At 39.7% G+C, this 26,780-nt stretch overlaps 1 protein-coding gene across 1 annotated transcript in view; it reads right to left on the reverse strand.

Moving 5' to 3' along the window:
- The window catches only part of Top3beta (topoisomerase 3-beta), a 360,065-nt gene that overhangs the window by 120,338 nt on the left and 212,947 nt on the right, over positions 1-26,780 (reverse strand). Inside the window, exons 3-4 of the mRNA XM_068391816.1 lie at positions 25,068-25,196; positions 14,074-14,192 (exon numbers count right to left, since the gene is read on the reverse strand). Coding sequence (XP_068247917.1) covers positions 14,074-14,192; positions 25,068-25,196 — 248 coding nt within the window. The remainder of the gene's footprint in view (positions 1-14,073; positions 14,193-25,067; positions 25,197-26,780) is intronic.

Here is a 26,780-nt window from a genome sequence, read left to right on the forward strand (position 1 = left end):
GAGCCTCTCGGATTAAAAATCTAATAAAATATGACAAAGCATTCTTTGACATAGGCAATGAAGGCTTCTTAACTGAGCACCACAAGGCCTCAGATCCACCTCGTAAGGATTTAGTCCGAGCTAAATAAAACTTCAGAGCTCTAACTGGACACAGCACTCTTTCAAGCTCGTTGCCTACGATCTCTGACAGGCAAGGTATATCAAATGACTTAGGCCAAGGACGAGAAGGCAGTTCATTTTTGGCCAAGAAAACCAAGCTGAAGTGAACATGTGGCTTTATCTGTAGAAAAGCCGATGTTCCTACTGAAGGCATGGACCTCACTGACCCTTTTAGCCGAAGCCAAGCACACTAAGAAAAGCGTCTTGAGGGTGAGATCCTTCAGGGAGGCTGAATGTAATGGCTCAAACCTGTCGGACATTAGGAACCTTAGGACCACGTCTAAGTTCCATCCAGGAGTTGCCATACGACGCTCCTTAGAGGTCTCGAAGGACTTAAGGAGATCTTGGAGATCTTTATTATTGGACAGATCTAAGCCTCTATGTCTGAACACAGACGCCAACATGCTCCTGTAGCCCTTAATAGTGGGCGCTGAGAGGGAGCGAACATTTCTCAGATGTAGGAGAAAGTCTGCAATTTGGGCTACAGAGGTACTGGAAGAGGAAATGGATGATGACTTGCACCAGTCTCTAAAGACTTCCCACTTCGACTGATAGACCTTGATGGTAGATGCTTTCCTAGCTCTCGCAATCGCTCTGGCTGCCTCCTTCGAAAATCCTCGAGCTCTTGAGAGTCTTTCGATAGTCTGAAGGCAGTCAGACGAAGCGCGGGGAGGCTTTGATGAAGACTCCTTACTTGGGGCTGCCGTAAGAGATCCATCCTTAAAGGTAGACTCCTTGGAACGTCTACCAGCCATTGAAGTACCTCTGTGAACCACTCTCTCGCGGGCCAGAGTGGAGCAACCAATGTCAACCTGGTCCCTTCGTGAGAGGTGAACTTCTGCAGCACCTTGTCTAGGATCTTGCAAGGTGGAAAGGCATAAACGTCCAGGTGAGACCAGTCCAGCAGGAAAGCGTCTATGTGGGCTGCCTCTGGATCTGGAACTGGAAAGCAGTAAGTCGAGAGCCTCTTTGTCAGAGAGAGTAGCAAAAAGATCTATGGTGGGTTGACCCCATGTCATCCATAGCTTCTCGCACACAGTCTTATGCAACGTCCACTCCATGGAGATGACTTGTCCTCTTCTGCTGAGGCCGTCCGCCAAGACATTCATTTCTGCACAAATCTCGCCAAAGGAGAGATGTTACTGCCTTGAATGGAGTTCCTTCTGATCCGTGGATCAAAGACCCGAGCCTTCCAGACTGTCCAGTGGAGCTCCCTAACCCAAATCCGCTGCATCTGAAAACAACACATGGTTTGGGTTCTTGATCGCAAGAGAAAGACCTTCTCGAAGTCTGATGTTGCTGTCCCACCAAGTCAGACATGTCTAGACTGAGTTGGAGATTGGGAAAGAGATACTCACTAAGCCCTTCTCCTTGTTCCAATGTTTTAGGTGAAATCGGAAAGGGCATAGGTTGAGTCTCCCCAGAGAGATAAACTACTCCAGCGATGAAAGAGTTCCCACGAGGCTAGTTCAAACTCTTACAGAGCAACTGTTTTTCTCTTGCAAGTGAAGGACTTTTAACAGAGCTTGTTCCATTCTTGCGGGAGACGAAAAGGGCCGAAAAATCAGACACTGTATCTCCATTCCCAAAAAAAGAATAGTCTGGGATGGGGTACTGTAAGTCACGACTTCTCTACGTTCACTATGAGACCTAGCTCCTTGGTTAGGTCTAATGTCCATTAGAGGCTCTCCAGACAGCGATATAATGACGACGCCCTGATTAGCCCGTCGTCAAAATAAAGGGAGGCTCTGAATCCTCAAAAAATGTAGAAAGCTTGCTACATTTTGCAAGGGCCTTGTAAAAACAAGAGGAGCAGGAATGAGGTCGGAGTACAGTGCTCGACAGTGGTACATTACTTTCCCGTCCACAAACCTCAGATGTAGTTGAAAGTTTGGATGAATCGGGATGTGGAAGTATGCATCCTGAAGGTCGAGAGAGACCATCCAGTCGCCTTCCCTTAATGCTGTCAAGACAGCTTGGTAGTCTTCATCGTGAAGTTTGTCTTGACAATGAACACATTGAGCGCACTTACATCTTAAGTACTCCTGCAGTGAACGTGGCTGCCAGATCCTTGGAGCCATCCCTGATAGTCTTGTTCTTGCAGAGAACGTGGCTGTCAGATCATTGGAGCCATCCCTGATAGCCTTGTTCATGCATGACATAATTGTACAGCAAAACTTCAAACGCTCGAAAAACTCCTAACAGGAGATGGTCTAGCTCTGAAGCCGACCATAAAATCTAGGAGCGTCTCATGGCCAGGCGCCGAGGAGAGTCTATAAGGCTTGAGAAATCTCTCTGGGCAGAGGCAGGAACTCCCAAGCCGAGAACTTCTCCCGTGTCATACCAGACGCTCGCTCTATAAGCCAGTTTAAAAGGAGGGAAAGCAAAGGCTGTCTCCCCCAAACTCCTCCTGGTGATCAACCAGTCGCCTAGCAAACATAAAGCTCTCTTAGAAGAGCGAGAGAGCACTAGCTTATTATAAAACAACGGCTTCGAAGTAGCTAGGCCTAGTGTAAACTCTGACGTTTAGGCGAACGAGGAGCAGCAGTTACAAAATGGTCCGGACAAAGATCCTTAAAAATCAGCATGATTTATTTAAAGTCCATAGAGGGCTGAGCAGCTTTAGGCTCCTCTCCGTCTGACAAAGTCCCCAAGGGAATATCAGTAGGAGGGGGATCAGCAACTTCCTCATCTGAAGGAACCTCGTCCGACAATTGCCGAGTCTCAAGCAAGGGAGAGACCTGCCGTGGTGGCAATGCTTGACAAGCAGAGTCCACACGCAAAGGAGCATCAGTAGCAGTCAAGGACGCTACGTCATGTAACTGCTTAAAGGACTGACCAGCAACAACAACAGGTGCGGGAGGACGCTCGACGTCAAGTCGAGACTGCCTTCACTGCCTAGATTGAGCAGTTAAAACAACTCTTGACTGCGGTGCTTGACGTTAAACGTCAAAACAAGGCAACTGAGCTGGTTGGCGAACGTCCTGAACGTCAACACGAGACTGCGGCAGCGGCTGAACGTCAACACGAGGCTGCGGCAGCGGCTGAAAGTCAACACGGGACTGCAGCGAGTGAGGATCCAAGTCACGTGACTGACGTGACAAACTACCGACATCACGTTTCATAACGTCAAAAGGACGAGTAAATGCTCATTTGGGCGGCTGACGGCCAGAGTCTCGTTTAGCGTAACGGCGACTCGAAAGCGAAGGTTCATTGTGAACCTGCTCAATGTCATACTTCTCCATAAGGGAGGCAAGCTTAGTCTGCATGTCCTGCAGGAAAACCCATTTAGGATCAACGGGAGTCGGAACGGGCCGAGACGACGGTAACGTCTGTATTGGCAAAACATTGCCTTTACCGCGACCCTCGGACCCCGTGTTACGCTTGCGTTTAATAGGCGAACCGTCTTCCGACGACTGCAAAGGGTCAGAGCTGTCCCCATGGCTACAGCCAGGACGCTGGACCTGTCCTGAAGGGACTGACTTCCGCTTTAAGGGTCTAGAAACTTTGCTCCAAGGTTTCTTTTGCGAGAAGCCTTCGGATGACGAGGAGAAAAACAGCCTCGCTCGTCTTATGGTAGGGGCGATCTTGCGAGACACGCCCGATACCATAGAGGGAACGTTTGTTCGTTGGTTAAAGCCTCTCGTCCCCATAAGTCCTACGACATTACTTCTCCCTGGTAGCATGGGAGCCTGAAAGAGGTCTCGGACTAGGTGAACGACAAGCACGAACAGACGAACCCTCGGTCGCAACATTAAAAAACACTTTGCGCAATTATCACTTTATCACTACGATTTTCTGTTTTTGCACTTACTTCACTGATATCGTATTTTTCAATAATTTCACATTAGGCATGAATAAAACTGATTTCTACCTGAAGCACGCAATTCTCCCTTACATCAAAAGGTTATAATTGCGAAATGAGTCGTATAATGTAAGCACATTAGTACAAGCAAAAATCAGTAAACATATCGAATAAAACGGAAATATATAAAGTTAAAAGGATCAGTGACTGGGGAGGAGACTAAACACTAGCTCATTAAAGACTACGTTTTCAATCTCTCACCGTACAGTGCCTTGGGACGAGAATAAAAACTAAAAACGTTTTATCCTTTCTCCCCGTACAGAGACTTGGGACGAGAGTAATGAATCGAGAACAACGTTACTCGCTTGGGACGAGAATAAAGATCGGAACGTTCTCTCTTCCTCTCTCTCTCTCTCTCTCTTGATTTCACACAGAAGAGAAATGCCCACTCACCCTTCGTCAATAAACAGGTTATTTGACCAAAGGAAAAAACTGAAAGGACTAAGAAATTGAAAATAACGATTTCCTTTAAATTAGTATTTAAAACACTTCAGTTTGAAAGAAGAATGAACAAAACGTCAAAATCGATTTACTCTTTCTGCAAAGTGAAACCGTGATTCTCTCTTTCTCTATCGTAACGATAGAGCGCAAACTGCGTAGCATAAATAAACCAAACGTTAGTTCATCTTTGAAACAGCACGAAGACTATTCAAAGAAAATCTTTCATAAAATATCTACTAAAAAATAATCATTTCATAACTCTTACAGAGCAAATGATTGAAACTTAACGAAAATAAAAGTTGAATGGGCTCAACGTTGTTTAACTTCGGTTTCCAAGTTAGGACCGCCTACTCTCGGACTAGGGGAGGAATAGGTAAGGCCGCATATAAACAAAACATAAAATTTATCTTGATGTTTAGTATAAATGGAAAGCTAATCGAAGAGGCCTAATAAAGGCGGGTGAGATATAAAATATATAGAGGAAAATCTATAATTAACAACAACAATTTATAACGTGATAAGATAATTGCTAAAAGCCTAAAACACACTTCCGTACACTAAGGGAAGGGTCGGCCATCTTTACTCTATGGAAAAAACCAGAGATAAAAGAGCAAGGGCAAAACACTTTTACTCTCCTTTCAAAAGCATTTCTTTTGAGGATAGTATTGAATAATCCAACACGGCGAAAGCAATAAAACCAAAACCAAGTACTTCATCAATTTGGTAGAAAACTCGAGGTCATAATAGCGAGTGGAATCGACTTGTCGATGAAACCGACAGAGAAGAACTGGAGCTGTTTACATGTACAGTGGAACCTCTACATACGAATTTAATCCGTTCCAGAACCAACTTCGGATGTAGAAAATGTTCGGATGTCGAAACGAATTTTCCCATAAGAATACATGGTAATTCAATTAATTCGTTCCTCAGCCTAAAAACCCATAATAAATCCTTAATAAATGGCTACACATAATTACACATAACAATAACATAACTGCATAATATGAAAGAAGCATGTAAAAAAGATAATTATAAAGAAATAAAGAATAAAAAATGTGTTTTATTGGTACTTCACCTTAGAGACAGGCCAACGCAGGTGTAGGATTTGCTACCCAAGAGGAGACGGACGATCGGCGAGAAGGTAGACATGGCGTTAACATGTTCTTTAAATGAATACTCTCTCTCTCTCTCTCTCTCTCTCTCTCTCTCTCTCTTTTTCTTCTTCACTGTTAGTGTTAGAGACGTCTATTAATTTTTTATTCTGAGAGAGAGAGAGAGAGAGAGAGAGAGAGAGAGAGAGAGAGAGAGAGAGAGAGAGAGAGAGAGAGAGAGAGAGAGAGAGAGATTAAACAAAAATGAGATTAAACGAAAATGTGTTGTGTACATATGATTTTTAACAGCGTTAACGAGTTGAAAGACAGTTAAATGTAACTAAAAAAACAATATCAGCTAATCTGAATTCCTTTATTAACTAAAACAAATATTGATACAAACACACTCGTGTGCGTATGCGCAAACACACACACACACGCACAAGGAGACACGATCGGTGAGGAGGTAGAGATGGTGACTGCGATAACATACTGTAACTTACACTACGGAAATTTTAATCTAACTAAGCTTATTTATTTTTTTATTCTATTTTTATATTTCATATTTTTTACATTTTTTTCTTTTGATTTTTTATTTTCATCACTTTCAGTGACGAGTTACGGTATGTTATCGCAGTCACCATCTCTACCTCCTCCCTGACCGTCTCTCTTACTGCGTAGCAAAATTCTTGCACCTGTTTGTGTGTGTTTGTGCATACGCACACGAGTGTGTTTGTATCAAAATTTGTTTTAGTTAATAAAGGAATTCAGAGTAGCTGTTATTACTTTCTTAGTTTCATTTAATTGTTTTTCAACTCGTTGACGCAGTTAAAAATCATATGTACTCTAAACACATTTTTGTTTAATCTCTCTCTCTCTCTGTCTCTCTCTCTCTCTCTCTCTCTCTCTCTCTCTCTCTCTCTCTCTCTCGGGAAAAAATAATAGACGTAGACGTATCTAACACTACAACAGCGAAGAAGAACGAGAGAGAGAGAGAGAGAGAGAGAGAGAGAGAGATTTTATTTAAAGAACATGTTAATGCTATGTTTAGAGAGAAACAAAAAAGAGAGAAGTCTTATTTAAAAGAGCTTGTTAATGCTATATTGGTATTCTTTGCTTCACTTTTTTCTTTCTTTCTGTTCATCACGCTGGCCCTTCTCACAAATGATCGTTGCCAACAATCTCTTTGTCCTGTATCCCTATCAATAAAAGGCGCTCTATCTCTTCCAGGGTATTGCTACAATGTCTTGTAATAATGGTGATCCCCTTCGATGGTTATTTGCTTTAATGGCTGCCTTCGGCTTGATGATCCTCGAGATCATAGGCCTATTCCGGCCATATTGTTTAGCCATACAGTATCACTCACATGCACACTGCTCTCATGTTTTTCTATAATTTCTTGTTTCAATTCTAATGAAAGAATTGCCTTCTTCCTGTACTGAAACTTAGCTTCTTAGGTACCATGATTATAAGTAAAATCAAAAAGGAAATGTGAGAAAAGGAAGAAAATAAGCACTGTTAATAACAGACCAAACAGAGGACAACCACATGATACACCCAAGAACAGAGAACTGAGCACTCGACGCTCAATGGCGTAATGTTTACTTCGTGTGTCGAAATAAAATTCGGGTGTAGAGTCAATAATTTGCTCGAATTTTACTTCAGATGTTGGAAAATTCGGATGTAGATACGTTCGGATGTAGAGGTTCCACTGTATATGCGGTATCTGGCCGATAGTCGGCGCTGGTGGGCACACCCGCTACCTTCATGGCGATCGCTCGCGAGTTTTTGGATACTGTCGAGCCGTCGGAGACGTCAGCTATTATATATTCACCGGCTAAGTTTAATATTTAAAAAGAAAAATATATCACTAGTGTTTAGATATGAACAGTAGCATTGTGTGTACATACACACAATACAGTACTATTCATTATTTTTTTAATAAAAAATTTACTTATTGATATAAAATATAAAAGCAGGTAGGGAGATAACCAATGGGATAGCAGGACGATGGTGGCGAGTTTACAGTTTTATTGCACGTGAATTTCAAAATTATTTTCCGGCAGCCGGGTGAATCTCGTTTCATATCATGATGGGTACTTAGTAATATGAGGTGAATAAATCCTTGTTTCTTTTTCGTATCATGAATTTTTTTGTAAATAGAAACTTTCGTATCGAGAGGTATTACTGTACGTAACTTTAGAATTGTATAGATCTTGTAGTATATCCCCTGTCCTACAACAACAGCATGTTTTTACTTATACAGGCATATTGGATTATGCTTTTGAATTTTCTATCTAGGGTCAATATAAACCTTAACTGTTTCACCACAAACCAATTGATTTTAATTTGCAAAATTTTGAGATTTGCAAAGTCCCAGACTCTTCAAACCCTATTCCAAATTAATAAAGACAAGGCAGTGAGGTTGTAATTCCATGCAAATAAAAGGATCCATGAGTCTTCAGCAAATACCTTCCTTACTCTGTGTGTTTGTAACTATGCTGTTCAGTAAAAACAATTTTTGAAGACTGCAGTTTCATTAAATCATTCAACCCAATTTATTTCATACATTCATTCAACAACTCCTTTTTTGTTCTTGTGATAAAGTCTTCTTCTGATAAAGGAGTCCAGTGAAACTTTAATAGTCTCCTGGTAAAATATCTTTAGCAATCAGAAAGTTTTTCCCCTGAGCCTGGATGACAATTTGATTTACCAGCATTTATTTTCTCTTTTTTGTTTGAGAACAAAATATACTTTTGGCTTCAGCTACCACTGTTATATTCTTTCCTGTTGTTTTAAAATGTTTGGTTTTTCAGGTTAGCTGGTTTTTGGTAAGAGCTAACCGGTGATTTGTATATTAGTACCTTTTCAAAAACCCAATGTATCAATAAATAAACAAATCTTACAAGAAAATCAATCACTATCTAAAGTATTCCTGAACTGATGGTAGTAGCCTTATTACAATACAATTTCAGCAGACTGGTGGTCTATTCTAAATTGATTCAATCTAATACATGATAGCTGTTTCTACACTGGCTGATGTTAAACCTTTTTGGTTCCAGTTTCCACCAATTGCATCTTGTTTAGTCAAAATAAGTAGATTCTTTTATTTTACATTATACCTGTGAGTATTTTAATGTTTTCATCAGCTTACCTCTTTATCAATACTTTTTTAGGGAGACCCAATTGATGTCTACAAGCCTTTAATATCATAAGTGTTGATGGTATTGCAGTAGTTTAGTTGCTCCTATACATAAAGCTTTTAACCTTTTCAAGTTCAGGAGACCCTTGGGTTACAATGGATTCATTCCTACATACTGTAACAATAGTTTTGATGCAACTCAGAATACACCTAAATAAATACAATACAGTACAATACACAATACATACAAATGTGCCCCCATACAGTAGTGCCTACACTTATACAGCACTAGTACTGTAGACAAAACAATTCCTAACCTTTATTCCTGTGGTTGGCCTGCATAATGCCATGAGAAGTCTCCCTTACAGTTTCTAGACATGATGTATAGAAAAAATATCCAAAAATAGAGCCGTATCAAAATTCTGAATGTGTATCGTAAACACATATGGTAAGCGGCGTTAGTTGGTCTCTGCATTGGCAAGTAATTCATTATATCAATGAACTAAACGTCATAGCTCAAAACTGAATTCTGAGGATTATTTTGAGTACCATATCGAAGCCCATTCGTAACGGGGAATTGTCGTAACTCGATGACCTCCTGTACTGTACTGTAGTTTCTACAAAAGAAGGAATTGTACAGGATAAGGTCGATATTTATCACTTTTGCCATGTACAGTAGTAAACTGATATTCAATGGATAATAGAATTTTCTAGGCTCTTTTCTACCATACGTTGCTCGAAAGGTCACAGTCATTAATGATGACAAATATCTAATCCGTTTTTCAATAACACTATCCTCTTGTCAAATAAATCCTACTAAGCATTCTTGTGGTAATAACCTACATGCCTTACTTTATTTCCATATACCTGTAGGTTTAATGGACACTTTATAGACAATTCCCTTATTTTCTCTAGGCATTCTTGCATTTTATTGTTACTTCATTGTCAGCAAAAGTACCAATTTTTTGTTAACATCATGCAAGCTCATTTAGCTTGTCAGCCCTGCAAGTCATTTGTGAACAAAATAACGAGCAAACGGCCAAGAACCAACCCAGAGACACCTCACTTCTGACTTTTTATTAACAAGCAGATGTTTCATTAGTAGCTTGTCGTGTATACAATCACCTACTTTATCAATGAAACTGAAAATTCTCGTTTTTACCATTAATCTTTTACTCAGCAGCATATCATATGCCTTCTGAAAATTCACACAGAGGACCTATCACTCTGTTCCTATTAAACTGGTCAAAAAAGAAACCTAAGGTTGGTTAAGCATGGTCTTCTATTACTAAATACATGCTGACTATCCCGAATTGATAATTTTATTCTAAATATTGTAATTCATTACTTTGTTTGATGATATAGATTCTAGTATCCTCCTTAGAAATTAATTCAGACTGATATATCGGACATTCAACACTGCGCATCATGAATCATAGTGTACACAGGGCTTAAGCTCCTGTAGGAAGTCTGAACCAGAGCGGGAGCATCCTGCATTTGTTTTCTAATCATTCAAAATACATAATTTCTATATGTTTTAGACATGATACCTTCATCATATAAAAATTTCAAGTCATTTGATCAATAACATTTAGATTTATTAGCAATAATCTTAATTTTTAAAATATATTTAGGTACATTTTTCTCCACTAATATGACACCAATTGTATTGAAAATCATACCATCAAAACTTCTTTATAAATCGAATAATTCTGTGTGACAGATCTTTTATTTTCCTTTTTCTTTTTATTTGATGAATTTTTACTTAATTTTCTTCGTCTAGACGTAAAATAATCATAAAAAAAAAATTGACAAAGCAAAATCTAAATTCTGTCACAAAACTATGGGATTTTTATTCCTCTTTTCAATGATATCTTTGCAACTGACCGAAGCCGCACACTACTCGGCCAGGTAGGCTAACTAACACTGTCCAAATAACCTAAATAAAAGACAAAATCATAACAAAACATTGAATTAGATGTCCAGAACACATAATGAGACTACAATTAGTATGAGGAACTAATTGAAAGTCAGGCAAAACAAAGAGATCACGAGAAAGCGACACCAAAAGGGCCGCGTACACACCCGTAAGGGAACGTCAACAAAGCGGCTAAGATAAAAACCAACAAGGTTAATATATTAACGAGTGTCACTACCTAGAAATCCCAAACAGACAAATATAATACTCAACTTGGAAGCAGGGATCTCCAAAAACACAGAGCTATGAAAAACACGTCTGAACCTTCACTGGTGCTAAGGAGGAATGAGGGAAGGAGCGTGGGGAGGGGTAGGGGTGAAGGGAGGATAGTCGTAGTAGAAGGCAGCAGTCGGGCGTAGATCAGCCCCTCGTAATTCTGGGGGATGTTGAAGGAGAGGTCTAACTGGTGAGGGACCTGTGGTTGTGGTTCTTACACGCCCCAGTTACTATACCGACACTCATTAGAGTGAGCGAGCTGGGTTTACTCCTGGCATTCCAGGCATCTTTTTTCTCTGGTATATTTAGCAATATTTATGCCTTAGAAATGCTGCTGTAAGGTGTATTTCACTGGGCGACACAGGTTCCTCTCCCAGAAATAGATTTTCCCTTCGTCAAAATCCCTTTATGATTACCTTACTTCTTACTTTTATTGTTCATTTCTATATGAAGGCTCCCTAAATGAGGTATTTAAACCCTAAGATTACTAATACACTTGGTGTGAGGGTGCCATGAGTTGCTAATGGCCTCTCATTGTTGCCAGAGTTTTAGTGAGACGGTTTAATCTTTGTACTCTCTTGCATGTTTCCCTCTCTTCTTGTTTCTTTTTTTGTTGCTCTCTGCTTACTTTTTGTTCTTTCTTTGACTTTAGGTAACATTAGCCTTGCTATAAAGTTAATGAGGGCATTGTGAAAACACAATATAAATACGAACTGCAAATAAACAAACACATGCATCATAACTTCTATACATCTTTGGAAACTCTGGCTGGTCTTCTCGTAGATCATAGTTTGCGTTCGCCTACCCTCTACCAATGCCTTCTATCCATACTAGACGTACAAGATTTCGGAACATAAGTGAAAAAATAAATAAGCAAAAATGATTAAGTCAAACTCAGTCATGCAGACTACGCAGTAAGGATGACATCATCCTTTATTTAAAGACTGCTCTATCTTCATTATTTGTAAATATAATATGCAGAAACTTCTGGAAAGCATGTACGACATTTTTTTGCATACAAAGAAACAATAAAACAATTTTTTTTTTTTTTCAAGTTGTCATGTAAAACACCATAGCGGACGGTCCCCTTAAAACAGCCGAATTTAAGCCAAGCTGAAATCATACTCCTATTAAAGGATTTGATTTGAAGTTCTCTGGCATCCTGACATCGAAGGTCATTGACGCCGAGAAAGGATGAAGGTTTATATTCATATAGGAGCAAAGTAATTTCTAGACCTAAAAATTCATAAAGTACTATAAATTACAGTAATAAATATTTAACCATACAGAATGTCCGCGTGTTACGACGGGGATCCGTTCCTACTTTGGTGTAAGTCAATTTTTGTCGAAGGTTGGATTTTATACACATAACTTACTGTATGTACTGTACATACATACATAATGTACAGAACAAACATACATAAATATTGTATATGTATAATTTATCTAAAATTAAAGATCGAAAGCAATCCTTTACCATTCATAAATTATTGTAACCTATACATACAAATACCTGAAACCTATAAAGTAGTGAAACTAAACTTATACAGTACTACTGTAGTAATCTATGAGTAATACATATAGTATAACAATTCCTTATTTTATTCCTGCGGTTGGCCTGCAAAATACCCCAGAAGTCTCCCTTATGCTTTCCAAATATGATGCTCAGCAAATAAAGGCACAAAAACATCCAAAATAGTAGCACCAAAATCCAGATTCGTATCATAAAGAAATATGGCAAATTATTGTAATGCTAAATTTATGATTAACACACTACTCCACAGAAAAGATGAAACTTCTTGACATGCTTAAGGAAGGGAGACGCCTTTGTAAACGTAGGCAGCCATTATGTTTCAATGAATCTACCATTCCCTACATCAAGAAGGAATAAAATAATCAAGAGTATAAGGGTGACGGCAAACGTCACTTTTAACAGGACAGTGAAAAGGGTGGTAAAGTCCAACAATAAGACCATCATATGATGGAGTTTACATATCTTCACTGGCAAGTGTTCTGATTTCAAATTTTCCCCTTACGTATAAAGAATGTAAGGCTACGTCTGCAGTATAACTAACTTTTAGCTTGAAAAATATTTAAGAGTGTATAACAGATTTACAAGTGGTGAAAGGATTTATAAAAGCTTAACTCTATAAAGATAATGAAAAAAATATGAAAAATGATAAAAATAAGGAAAAAAATTATACAATTGACTTCTGTATTTACTTTGAAGTTTTCAGCTATCGGGGGAGAGGGCGGGGGCTGGAACGTACCAACCATGATAGCCAAGGGATTACTGTTTTGTACTAAGGATGCTATATAGAATATTTGATTAAATAGATTTTTCTTTTGAAAAGTAGGCCTTAGTAGGTTGGCCAGTGCACCAACCACCCATTGAGATACTACGATTCGAGCTATTGGGTCCTTTGACTGGCCAGACAGTATTACATTAGATCCCTATATCTGGTTACAGCTTATTTTGTCTTTGCCTATGCATAAACCAAATAGTCTGGCCTATTCTTCCCACATTCTCCTCTGTCCTCATACACCTGGCTACACTGAGATTACCAAATAATTCTTTGCTAAAAGGTGAACTACTGAAAGGTAATTGTTCAGTGGCTACTTTCCTATTGGTAAGGGTTGAAGAGACTCTTTAGTTATGGTAAGGAGCTCTGCAAGGAGAAGAGCCTCCAAAATCAAACCATTGTTCTCTAGTCCTGGGTAGTGGCATAGTGTCTGTACCATGGTCTTCTTCCACTGTCTTTGGGGTAGAGTTCTCTTGCTTGAGGGTACACTATGCACAATATTCTATCTTATTTCTCTTCCTCTTATTTTTTTAAGTTTTTATAGTTTGTATATGAAATATCTAATTTAATTTTGATACTGTTCTTAAAATATTTTAACTATTACTTCTTTTGTGAGTTATTTATTTCCTTTCCTCACTGGGCTATTTTTCCCTGTTAGAGCCCTTGGGCTCATAGTATCTTGCTTTACCAACTAGGGTTATAGCTTAGTTTGTAATAATAATAACAATAATAATAATAATAATAATAATAATATAATAATAATAATTATAATAATAAAAATAATAATAATAATGATGATGATGATGATAATAACTATTAAAAGTTAATTTCTACTCTTGAACATACACCATCACATGACAACTAATTACTTTACTTACTTTGCTATTTTATGTTCCTTGACCATGTTCAAAAACATATTTGCCACATCTTTATCAAAACTTCGGACTCTCTCCCAATCAAGATTCATCTGACGCTCTTGTGTCACAGCTACTCTAACCTTGAAAAAATAAGAAAAGGAAAAGTTATCTTTTAACCACTTCAAACCAAAGTTATCTTTTAACAAAAGAGTAAAAATTTTATGTGGATTAACAACATTATGAATGATTGAGATTATATGGCATTTTATTTAGTTAAACCAGTGAGCTAAAATTACCATAAATCACAGGAATGAGACAAAAGAATCCGAAATGATAAGTAATTAAGGAATGGCTTTAACATATACAGTAATATGAAGTACAAAAATTTCTCAACTAGCATACTAACTCTATTCTAAGAGTTTGATTATAAGTTAATCTATTCAAAAGTCAAAAACAGTTAGACCAGGCACCTAGCATTATACTTAGCCTATGGCATACAGCACTACTATATATGATAAGACAGTTGTCCATCTACACAATTTGATCTCTGCAAATGAAATCTAAATTATGATAAAATTCTTGTAATCTTTCCTAAAAAAAAAAAAAAGTGGCGATGAAATTCTTTACTATAAGCAAGGTTTTAAAAATAAGAAGTTAATCTCGCTTCTGAGCTGATATTTCTACTCCTTCTATCTTCAATTATAAAGCAGGAAATGATTTTTAAAGGTTTAAAGCCAACTCATGTACATATGATCATCAACCAAACTCCCTCTCCAAACCAGCTAGGGCTGGGGAGGGTCATGCAATGGCTGCTGATGATTCAGGTGTATCTATGGGCTCCCTCAAACATCTCACCCATAGTTCACAAGGACAGTGAGCTTCCTGACACTACTGGAAACTATCCAACTTACGAGGGGCTGCCAAACCAAGAATTGTGAGACGCAAACATTTTCAATAGAGTACCACAACCCAAAAGTCATGAAAAGTGTTTAAAAAATACACAGTACGTATTTGTAATGTATTAAAAATTTTTGGTAAAAAAGTGCTACAGTGCATTCACAAATAATCATAAGTACGATTTAACGAATCATATAAAAAAAAAGTTCATTTGTATGTATAATCACAATTTTTCCTTATACTGTATCAAGTTATTTATCATTACGATATGCTAATACTTAATTTGTTCTTATTAATTTCAGATGAATTTTAAATACTGTCTTATTTTTATTTTCATTGTTTTCCTCAGTTGACCCCACTTTATAAACCTATTGAGAATATGTATGCATTTGTAAAGAATCAAATAAAATATGTATTGCTCTTTCTCACTACCACTTCATTCCTTAAAAAAGGGGGTTTTAATAAAGGAAATTGGAATTTTCAAAATAAAATTAAAATTAATGATACTTACCTGTACAATTTTAGTTAGCCCTATATTCCAACTACTGTTCATCTTTGAAACAAAATTGTCAACCTGCTACCCCTGATTGGCAACACTGTCAGCTGAACGAAGAATTCACTTGCCCATCTATTCAGTTTTATAATACCAGATGTGGGTAGGATAAATTATACATGTAAATATTATTATTATTAATTTTATTATGAAAATGGTATTTTTATTATAAAATAAATTTCTAAATATACTTACCTGGTAGTTACATATATATAGCTTAAATTTCGCGTTTCGACACGGCACGACAGAAAATTCAAATTCGTGGCGATGGCTGCCATGACAATAGGTGGTCATACATGAGCGCCATCACTCGTAGGTTATCAGAACCATTCCTAACATTCTTCAGAAATTTTATGTCTCTGTTTTCAGAGGGGAGGAGGGAGGGCCCTTTTATATATGTAACCACCAGGTAAGTATATTTGAAAATTCATTTTATAATAAAAATACCATTTTTAAATATGTAACTTCCCTGGTAGTTACATATATATATAGCTGATTCACACCATTGGTGGTGGGTTGAAAACCTCATTTCATTGGGAATTCGTATAATTATTAATAACTACAAATAGTAGTACTAACAATCTGGTTCTAACCTGATAAGGAAGCTGGCTTCACAATGATACTGCCTCATTTCGCCTGCATTCCTTAAGAGACTCAGCAATCCACTCAGGGGGCTGAAAAGTCTCTTGGGGCTGCCACAAGGTCCTCAACCTTAGAGTGGCTAGACCACCACTCATGCAAACCTGGCATAGCCAAGGATACTGATTCTGACCACCTACTCCAAAACTTTTTTTTTTTTAAAACTAGTTTGAGTTGCATCCCAGACTGACGGAAGGGTGCGACAACCTTCACAGACAACCTGTGAACACATTAAAACTAATTTGATTTGCATCCCAGATTGACGGAAGGCTGCGACAACCTGTGAACACATTAAAACTAACCTGACTTGCATCCCAGACTGACGGAAGGCTGCAACAACCTCACAGACAACCTGTGAACACAAGTACAAGAGAAAAAGCAAGGGTATATATCAAGTTATCGGGAAGAGGCAGTAGACCCTTTTCCAACTACGAAGCCGGAGGTAACCTACGGACCCAAGGAACAGCAATCCTCATACTGGGTCTGGACATCTTTGAGATAGCAGTCTGTGTAGATTGATTTACTTCGTCAGAAAGTAGGCTCCAAAATTGACATCATTTTATTGTGTTTGTAAGCCATAGAAATTGCTACAGCTCTAACCTCATGTGGTTTTACCTTAAGGATAGGGAAAACTTCTTACTCACAATCCTGGAGAGTTTCCCTTATTAAATCCTTAATGAAAAAAGTCAGGGTATTCTTTGATAAAGGCAAAGAGGGCTTTTTAACTGAGCATCAGAGGCTGTCTGTCTCGTCTTTGAAAAGAAAGCCTAGCTGAAGGGAGCAAATTGCATTGTCTCCATTAAAGCCCATCTTCTTGCTGATGGCTTTTAACTCTCCTAATCTTTTGACTGTAGCCAATGAAATTAGGAAAAGTGTCTTCTTGGTAAGATACTTTCAAGACGCCTTGTCCAACTGTACAAACCTACTTGAGGTTAAAAAGGCCAGGAATATATCCAGGTTCCACGAGGAGGTTGGATTGTCCTTTCTTAGTCATCTCAAACGTTCTAATGAGATCTGAGAAATCCTTGTTACCTGACACGTCAATGTGTCGGTTACGAAAGACGGAGGTTAGTATACTACGGTAACCCTTGATGAAAGGCACAGCTAGCTTCTCTTTTGTACGCAGATACAACAGAAAACTCTGCTATATTGGCTATAGAGGTATTGGAAGAGGAAAGTCTATTATTCCTGTACCACACTCTAAATATGTCCCACTCGGAATAGTAAACCCTAAAAGTGGTAATGATCTGGGGGTATCTACCAGCCACTCCATCATCTCCACAAGCCAATGTCTCATGGGCCAAAAAGGAGCTATCAAGGTCAGGCGGACGTTGGGCGAATCCCTGAATCTTTTCAGGACTCTTGAATGGAGGAAAAGCGTACACGTTTAGACCTTCTCAGTTCAGAAGAAAAGCGTCCACTGCGACTGCTTCCTGGTCTGGTACTGGAGAGCAAAATACCGGCAACCTCTATGTCATTTGTGAGGTGAAGAGGTCTATCGAGTGTTGACCCCATAACATCCAAAGGTTGGTGCACACCTCATGATGTAGGGTCCATTCTGCAGTAAGAACTTGCCGCCTTCTGCTGAGCAGATCCATCCTGACATTTTTCTCCCCTTCTATGAAGTGAGTAATCAGGGCTTGGTGAATGGGCACTAGCTCTTTGATATTTATGTGTCATTTCCTCTAGGACTCTATCCACAGATCCCTGTCGAGAATCGTATGCGTCAAACAGGGACGAAATCGACCTCTCTAGTTCGGACAGACCAGACACTTGAAGCGCGCCGTGTGCGCGAACTAAACCGTGTGCTGATTGCTGCGAGGGATCGTCAACCGTAGCCGGGTGACCACCAGGGGAAAGTCCTTGAGACATTTCCGGAGTGCCTTGAGCGTGATCTGAACCGATTATCATCCCCAGAAAAATGAAATTCTCTGAGGGTGTTAGTTAAGATTTGGCCAGGTTACCATCAGACCTAACTGTTGCGTTAAGGGCATTATCCTTGAAGAGCCTCCAGACACTTTACTTGTGATTCTGCTCTGATTGGTCAGTCGTCCAGGTACAAAGAAAATCCTTACTCCCTTTATGTGAAGCCAGGGAGCCACGTTGGACATCACCCGGGTAAAAAATGTACTTGTACAATGGAACTGACGTCCAGAACAGGTTTTCACCCCCCCCCCCCCCCCGAGCTTTTCAGATCTAAGAAAAGTATGTTTGTTGTAAAAACCCTTCTGAGGAGGTGTCCTTTACATTTCTATGACTGATTTCGACAGCATAAGGCTCACTTGTTCTTAAAGAGCTGCTGCCTTGTTCCTGAGTGGACTGTTGTCAACTCTAAGGGTATCGACGACATGGGAGGCATAACATGTCTCACTTTTTGATTCAGTTTGTTGTCTTGAGAATCTGCGAGTTTGACCTCCAGTCGCAATCCTCTGAGTTCCCCTTGAAGGGGCTCCTTTTGTATCCTTGCTAAAAACCCAGCAGGGAGGACTTATTTAGTAGTCCTAGAGAAAAAATCTTGCAAAGCCTGTTAATCTCCAAACAAGGGACAAACCTGAAGATAAGAAGGAACAACACATAGCCCTCTTTTTAAGAACTCCTGCCGTGAAAAGGGGCGGAAAGTTCGATGGGGCCATCCCTCCCGGCCTTATCCAGATAGGCAATCAGATGCATCTGAGCCTCGTTCTTAGGGTCTGTGGCTTCTGCGAAAGTTCCGAAAGTCCAGTCCGTAAGGCTGAAGACTTCTATTGTCTAAAAGTTTCCTTCAGCCGATGGTCCATTTCAGAATTGGACCACATAAACTTCGACTTGCTTATGGTTGACCTGAGTGAGGAGTCAGCAAGTCTGGAGAAGTCTCCTTGGGAGGACATCACTCGGGGGGAGGAACTACCAAACCAAGAACTTTCCCCAGACGAATACTACAAACTAGATCTGGAAGCCAGTCGAGTTTGAGGAAAAGAAAAAGGAGGCCTTCCCTAGATCCTTTCTCTTAGACGTCCATTGGTTGAGAGTTGAGAAACCTCTCTTAACCGATTTAGCCAGGACCATATTCTTGAAGGAGGATGTTTTCGGGGTTGGCCCTTCAAAAACTGAGAGGGCGGGCTCTGAAGAATAGGTTGAGAAAAAATCTTCTGGATACAGAGATGTTAACACTGTCCAAGTTTTTTTTTTTTTTTTTTTAAATCAGCTTTCTGTAATGAATCCTGGGATTCGCCTTCTAATTCGGCTAATGGAACATCGATTCCCTGATTCGAATGAGTAGGAGACAAAACCGCGAAATCCTGTCGGTTATTGTCTTCCAAAAATAATTCATCTTGTCCTGAAGAAATCTCGTGAAGGATATCATCCAGTTGCGAAGAAGCATCACGTTTATGTACTGTAAGCCTCGAGGGAGAGACAGGTTCCAGTGCTTCCAGCATAAGATCATCATGCTGTAAGGAAGCATCAACATCTGTAAACCCATGCGAGGGAAAATCTTGATAGCGTGCGTCCAGCATGCGTTCAGCATGTTGTATGTCAACAGCGTGACGCGAGGGAGCGTTAGTTGCGCGTTCAGAAAATCGCGAAGAAGAGATAACAAACTTGTCTATCCTGTTGCGAGGACAAGTCCCAATTATATGAGTTCATCATGGGTCCAGATTGAGACTGCTGTATGTTTCCATGAGAGGAATCAGACTAATGCATGCGTCCCGAATGCCGTGAGTCTGCCGCGAGCCGTGAGGAGGCATTAGTATCGCGTACAGTCAATCGCAAAGAAGAGACAACTGTTTGTCTATAGTGACGTGGGACAAAACCTGACTGCATGGGTCCAGCATATGTCTAGACTGCCGCATGCGTCCACTTTGCCGTGAGTTTCCAGACTGCTGCATGCGTCCAGATTGCCGTGAGCTAACAGCGTGTCGCATGAGTCTCGCATGAGCGATAGTCGCGCGTTCCGCAGATCGCAAAGGCGAGACAATTGCCTGTCTATAGTGATGTGGGGACAAAACCTGACTGCATGCGTCCAGCATATGTCCAGACTGCCGCATGGGTCCAGGTTGCCGTGCGTCCACTTTACCATGAGCTTCTGGCATGCGTCCACTTTGTCGCTTGCCGCAACGCGAGCTGATCGCTGTGAGAGTTGCTGAGTATCGGAGAAATGCGCTGTCCAATAATATCGGAAGACCGTTTTCTTGGTCTATTGCTGTCCTTAGATTCTTTTAGACGCGATTTTTTCTGCCCGAGAATCGTAAGCGTCCAACAGAGGCGAAATCGACCTCTTTAATTCAGACAAATCAGATACATGATGAGCGCCGTGTGCGGTAACTGAATGATGTACTGATCGCTGCGAGGTATCGACAACTGTAGATACTTCCAGCGTGCCTTGATCCCGATCTGTATCGATTGTTGTGAGGGATCGTCAACAGCATTAGGGTGGACACCAGGGGAAAGTCCTTGTGACATTTCCCAAACTGGGGGAGGGGAAGAAGCGTGTACTGACGTAAACTGAGCACCTATCACCTCCGACGAACTATGCGTCTTACGTGACTGTTTCGGTGCTGACACGTCGACTTCGTCCACACTGCAGGATGGTTTATTAGGAAACATACGTCTCTTGTGTGAATTTGGCTAGGTTCTTGAACATAGTGATTGGCGCCAACCACGTCGCGGTTTTGCGTCGTTCGACAAAGACGCTGACATTTAAACCTCGCCTTTCCTGTGGCGAGGGGGAGCGATCTGGGGATCGTCAACGTGATCGCTTGAGGGGACGTCCGTTCGCTAATCAAGGTGTGACATATCCTTTGGCCTTTCAACATTCCTTCTCCCAGGGGTTGGGGAGCATGGAAGAGGTCCCGGGCTGGGATTATGACGGACACGAATGGACGCACCCTCCACTGCACAGACATTGAACACTAGCACTTTTAATTATTTCACAATAGATCTTAATAGACCTTTCCATTGCGAGAGATTATACTCTTTCGTCAAGGGCTAGAAAGAAAATACAATAGAATATATGATTAATATTAGTATTCTCAAAATCGAAATATAAAATAACGATACAAGTAATTGTGAAAACAAAAAACGATTGTCAAGAGTATTACGTATCGTAGATTGACTGCATTGTGTCACTATATGTGCCATTGAACACTAGCACTTTAAACTATTTCACATTAGATCATAATAGACCTGCCCGTTGCGAGAGATTATCCTCTTTAGCAAAGGGCCAGAATGAAAATACAAGAGGATATATGAATAATATTAGTATTCTCAAAAGCGAAATATTAAATAACGATACAAGTATTGTGAAACAAAAACGATCGTTTAATATCTGACATCTCCCTTAGTAATACTACGAGCGTAAAATGACTGTACGCTCGAGAAAAACTCTAAATCGAAAATTGACTAAGGGAAATATACTAATAGGACAAATATATACTTGAAAATAATATATTTCCCTACATTACAAACATACTTATGCTTAGTAAGCTAATATTTTAAAAATTTCTTGCAAGAAAAGAAAACAATTCCCTTAATGCAAGTCATACTAAGCAGATTACGTCACAGGATTGTGACTTCATCACGATGGCGGACTGAATTCCTTCAAGGTAATCACATTCCGCTCTGCTAAGAGTTACGTTACAAAATAGTGACATCACAATGTTTAATGTAGAAAATGTCTTCCTTCCATTATAACTTTAAGAGTTGTTCGTTAATAAAGTAGGGGGAAAAATCTTTGATCCCTCATTGTACGAACAAGGAACAAAAACAAATACATACATGCTCCCTGCTAATTACAGTGCGGGAAGTAAGAGCAGCTCGAAAGCTGGTCTAGCCCAACACCCAAAGTTTAACATCAGAAGAGCCATTACTGGGTCTGGATATTTTTGCTTGAAAATCAAATTCAATTAAACTCTCCAAGTTGGACCAGCAAAACACTATCCTATACAATATCTTCGATAGTTGAAAGGCAGCGAAAGCTATTAACAATAATTAGACAAAAGGTACTTCACCAAATTGTAGAATAAAGTAATATATCCACGAAACAAATTCCCGAGGTGTTGACTTGATCAACGACAGAGAATTTCTGAAGAATGTTGGGAATGGTTCTGATAACCTACGAGTGATGGCGCTCATGTATGACCACCTACTGTCATGGTGGCGATCGCCACGAATTTGAGTTTTCTGACGTGCCGCGTTGAAACGCGAGATTTAGGCTATATATATGTAACTACGAGGGAAGTTACATATTTAAAAACTCCATATTAATAAACAATACCTTAGTATAATTCCTCTAGTTCAATTACCACATTGACAAGGAAGAACCCGTAAGAATTTCCCCCTTTTGAAACAGAAATGGGAAGATCGAAAAACAAAGCACGAAAATACAGAATTTCCACGTGAACAATTATCCCCTGTCCAAAAATGCACCATGACAACAAAGGGCCAAGGAGATTTGAAGGTCAGTTCGCTAGGTATTTGGCAGCAAAATCAATTCAGAGGGGGGAGGAAAACCCAAGTTCAAACCCAACCATTGGTAGACATGCTAAATGTGGTGGCTGATGTGGTAACGTCCCTGACTGGTGAACGCCAGATTGAAGTTCGATTCCCGCTCAAACTCGATAGTTTCTTTGGTCGCTGCAATCTCACTATCCTTGAGAACTAAGGATGCGGGTTTGAGGAAGCCTATAGGTCTATCTGCTGAGTCATCAGCAGCCATTGCCAGCCCCTCCTTGGTATTAGCTTGGATGGAGTGGGGGCTTGGGCGCTGATCATATGTATATGTATTTTTGGGCTCAAGCCATGTCGTCCTATAAGTAGCTTCCATGGGATATTTGAACTACAGTGATATTCCCAGAGAATTTACCTTTAGGTCTCCAGAATTCTAACTCCTGGCGCGAATATCCTTAAAATTTCTCTTAAGGATATCGCATAATATCACGGGACGTATATCTTGATACGACACATAGCAATCTTCACCGCGAATAGCGTTTTCGCCTTGAGGGGGAAGAGTGGCAAATTAGAAGGGGAGCCGTTATCAAGGTTACCCTTCCTCCCATACTACTATTGAGTATCTAGATGGCGCTGTATCCAAGATGGCGCTTATCCCTATTTTTGTGGCGATTTCGCACGGTGGTGTTCCCTGTTGTTCTAACGTTTTGATCGTTTTTTGAGAAGATTTAATATGCAATCTACAGCTTCTTTCACCTCTGGAAAGTTGAGTATTTATTCTTCACAGTGTATAATTTCTCACTCCTGCTTCACAGTGAAATTAGAGTAATTTATTGTGTTAAGAAGCTAGGCCTGTCAACGGAGGCGCCATGGGCGCTGTCGTTCATTATACATGTGTTATTTAGTTAGCAGAACGACTTCCCGGTTGTAATAGCATTAATAAATTATGAAAGCTATTTAGGCACAATTATACTAGTGAAGATTTATATTGTATGCATATTTCCTCTTCCTTTTGTCGATCGTATACGTTAAAGAGTCTCGGCGATTTAGGTAACCGAGATGGTCTCGCGTTAGGCTACCTAGCCTAGGCGCTGTAGTATACTTTCAGACATTATCCCCGTTTACCCTTGGGTATCGTTTTATTAATTCAACGGGAGATAGTACATCTAGAATTATATAACTCGATACTTGTCTCCTGTGTAGATTTAAGGGTAATCCCTACTTCCCTCCAAGTGCCGCCACAGGCAGCAACCCTTTCTGGTCTTGCCATAGAGTAGTTCACTCCGGCTTGACTAGGCTAGGGTTTTCTGTCTCCCACCTTTGCCGGCGAGGTCCCGGCTTTGGTTCTCGACAGAACCTCAGAGTATTCAGTCTTTCTGCCGGCGGCAGAGCAGCAGGGTGAGTAGTCACTCCCCTGCCGGCTTACAGCTGCCAGCATAGGAGGCTAAGCCTCCCTAGGCAGACCCTAGGCTGAAGAATAGTATTCTTCTGCCGCCTAGGATGGCGCCGACACTGAAACATTGTTTCTCTCTTGTGTAGAGGCGGCGGCAATCCTGCTGCCTTCCTCTACACTTGGTAATTTCGGCAGACCCTAAGCTGAAGAATAGTTATTCTTCTGCCGCCTAGGATGGCGCCGATACTGAAACATTGTTTCACTCTTGTGTGGAAGGGGCGGCAATTCTGCCACCTTCTTCTACACTTGATACTGGACCCTCTTCCCTCCCCTTTCTGTCCTTTAACGATGACTTAGCCATCGCAATCCTGTGGCCATTGTCCTGCAATCTCACCCCTTGCCGGGTGGGTTGCGGGGCCGGTCGGGCCCCTTCATAAGCAGCTGTTTAGTCACTCAGTCTTTCCCTTATGGACACAAGGATCCGGGAAGGTTGTGCCGGCTATGACGGCTGCCGGTGGGAGACCCTTCTGCTGCTGAAGGTTCTTCAGTCCTCCCTTGGACTGCCATCCACAGTCCGGAAGACGGCAAGGCTGGCAACGGATCTTGCGGCTGGATGGAAGCCTGAATGATTCATTCTCTCCTTCCATTTGAACCCTCTTTCTGGACGAAGGCTATAAGGTTATATACTTACTCCCTAATTTATTGTAAACATACAGTTTAATAAGGCAGCCCTTCACTACAAGAAGACAAACGCAAAAGAAGACACTATAACGTGCAAAATAAAGAGATCCAAAAATCAGGGTGGCTTCCTGCCACTAACCTCCTACCAAACTACCACAGCTATCTAGTAAAGGATTGACAGCCGTTCCAGCTCTGCTGAAAACATTCTATTTATCTAAACACGAAAGGTTTGTATTTGCAAAGGAACAACATGTACTTCTAATGTCAGCAAATTATGCAAGCCCAAATAAAGTCTTGATTATTATCAAAATAAAGGCAGTCATAACTACAGAGCACAATACAGTATACAAATGATGCTTTTCAAAATGTGTACAGAAAAGAAAAATTATCCTAATACAAACTGGTAAAAAAAGCACTGTGTCCTACCTGCAAAACCCAATATGTTTCAGGTTTAAATGATTGAATAAAATCATGCCGCTCCACACAAAATCCCAAAGTAGGTGTCTGGCATGGACCAAAAGAAATAAGAGTAGAGTCCAGGTTGCCATATTTTCCCTGAAAACATAATACCTGTATTAAAAACTTCTAATAAGTAATTTCATTAAATAATTGCTATTAAAATAATGTACAACTATTTGTTGACCTATAACCAATGAAAATTACGAATTTTCAATTTTGCAACCACAACTTGGACCAAAGGGTTCTCAGGTGATGTAATTTTCTCGATATCTGATCCTCTTTATACATCACCATAGCATCCTAAAACAATTCATTACAACTCAATAATAGCTGGGAGACTGAATACCATAAAACTAAAAAAAAATAGGGATTTACAGTAACAATATTTTCAAATATTTTTTCCTCCAAGATTGAACTGAAAATATGGAGATTCAACAACTTTAAGAACCTATATGGACCAAGAAAAAGGCAACTGAGCCAGTTTATAAGAAGCTAATACACAGCTCAAAATCACACAACATTGTTCCATTAACTTTTTCGTAAATCTTATCCATTAGCTTTTTGTGTGTTTATCCATACACAATGGCAAAAGAGAACATTTCTTTAGAGGATAAGAAGGTTGGATGGGATTTTGTCCCTAGATCAGTGATAAAGGAAATGATGGAAAAATGGGCTTTGTCACACAATTTTGTAGAAAAGTATCACCTGCTATGGCAGTAACTAGCAGAGCAGGTAGTTATAATACTGTAATGATAATGCATCAAGTCATTTCAGAAGCCTCTTAAAAAAGAGAGGCAGAATCAATCCTTCCTTGAACAGTCTTTAGTAATAAGGTCTTTAGGTTAATCACAGTTCTGAACCAGGAAAAAAAGGCAAAGAAAAGAAAGGGTATCCCTCTTCAAAGTAATACTAAAAGCTCCTTCCCACCTTCCACTTACGAACACCACTCTCCTTACTACCAGTAAACTAAAGTTCATGTTCATTGATTTCACATGTATTCATTTACTATATTAATCATAATGATTTTTCTTAGATTTCGTATGCTTTTAAGTACTGTACTGTATTTTTATCTTGTAAATTTTTTGTAAAAACTTCTCAGTAATAAAAGCATCCTTTGATGGGGAACCAATTAATGATATTTACATTTATTCTCATGGGGAAGAGAGATTCGGTTTTCAAAGATTTTTTTGATCAAACATGTACTTTGAATTCATTATGTTTGATCTCCAATGAACCACTGTTTATGTTGACCAGGCTGACATGAGTCTTTTTATTGTTTATATATGACATATCTGTTTTTGACGTTGTTAATAGTTTATATAGGACATATCTGTTTTGACGCTGTTACTGTTTTTAGAATGATATATTGTTAATTTATTCATCATTTATTTATTTCCTTATTTCCTTTCCTCACTGGGCTATTTTTCCCTATTGGAACCCTTGGGCTTGCTTATAGCATCTTGCTTTTCCAACTAGGGTTGTAGCTTGGCTAATAATAATAATAATAATAATAATAATATCTTGAATTTTTATCTTAAGGGAAACAACCTAGCCCTATGAAAACTGCTATTTTGTAGTCATTTCAAACTCCATCTACTTTTTTTTTGTTTCGCAACTGATTTTCACAATTCAAAAATATTTTAAAGACAATTTACTTAAGAAAAATATCAATCAGATTTT

This window comes from Palaemon carinicauda, chromosome 18 (assembly GCF_036898095.1).
Source record: "Palaemon carinicauda isolate YSFRI2023 chromosome 18, ASM3689809v2, whole genome shotgun sequence".
In the NCBI taxonomy this organism is placed as follows: Eukaryota; Metazoa; Arthropoda; class Malacostraca; order Decapoda; family Palaemonidae; genus Palaemon; species Palaemon carinicauda.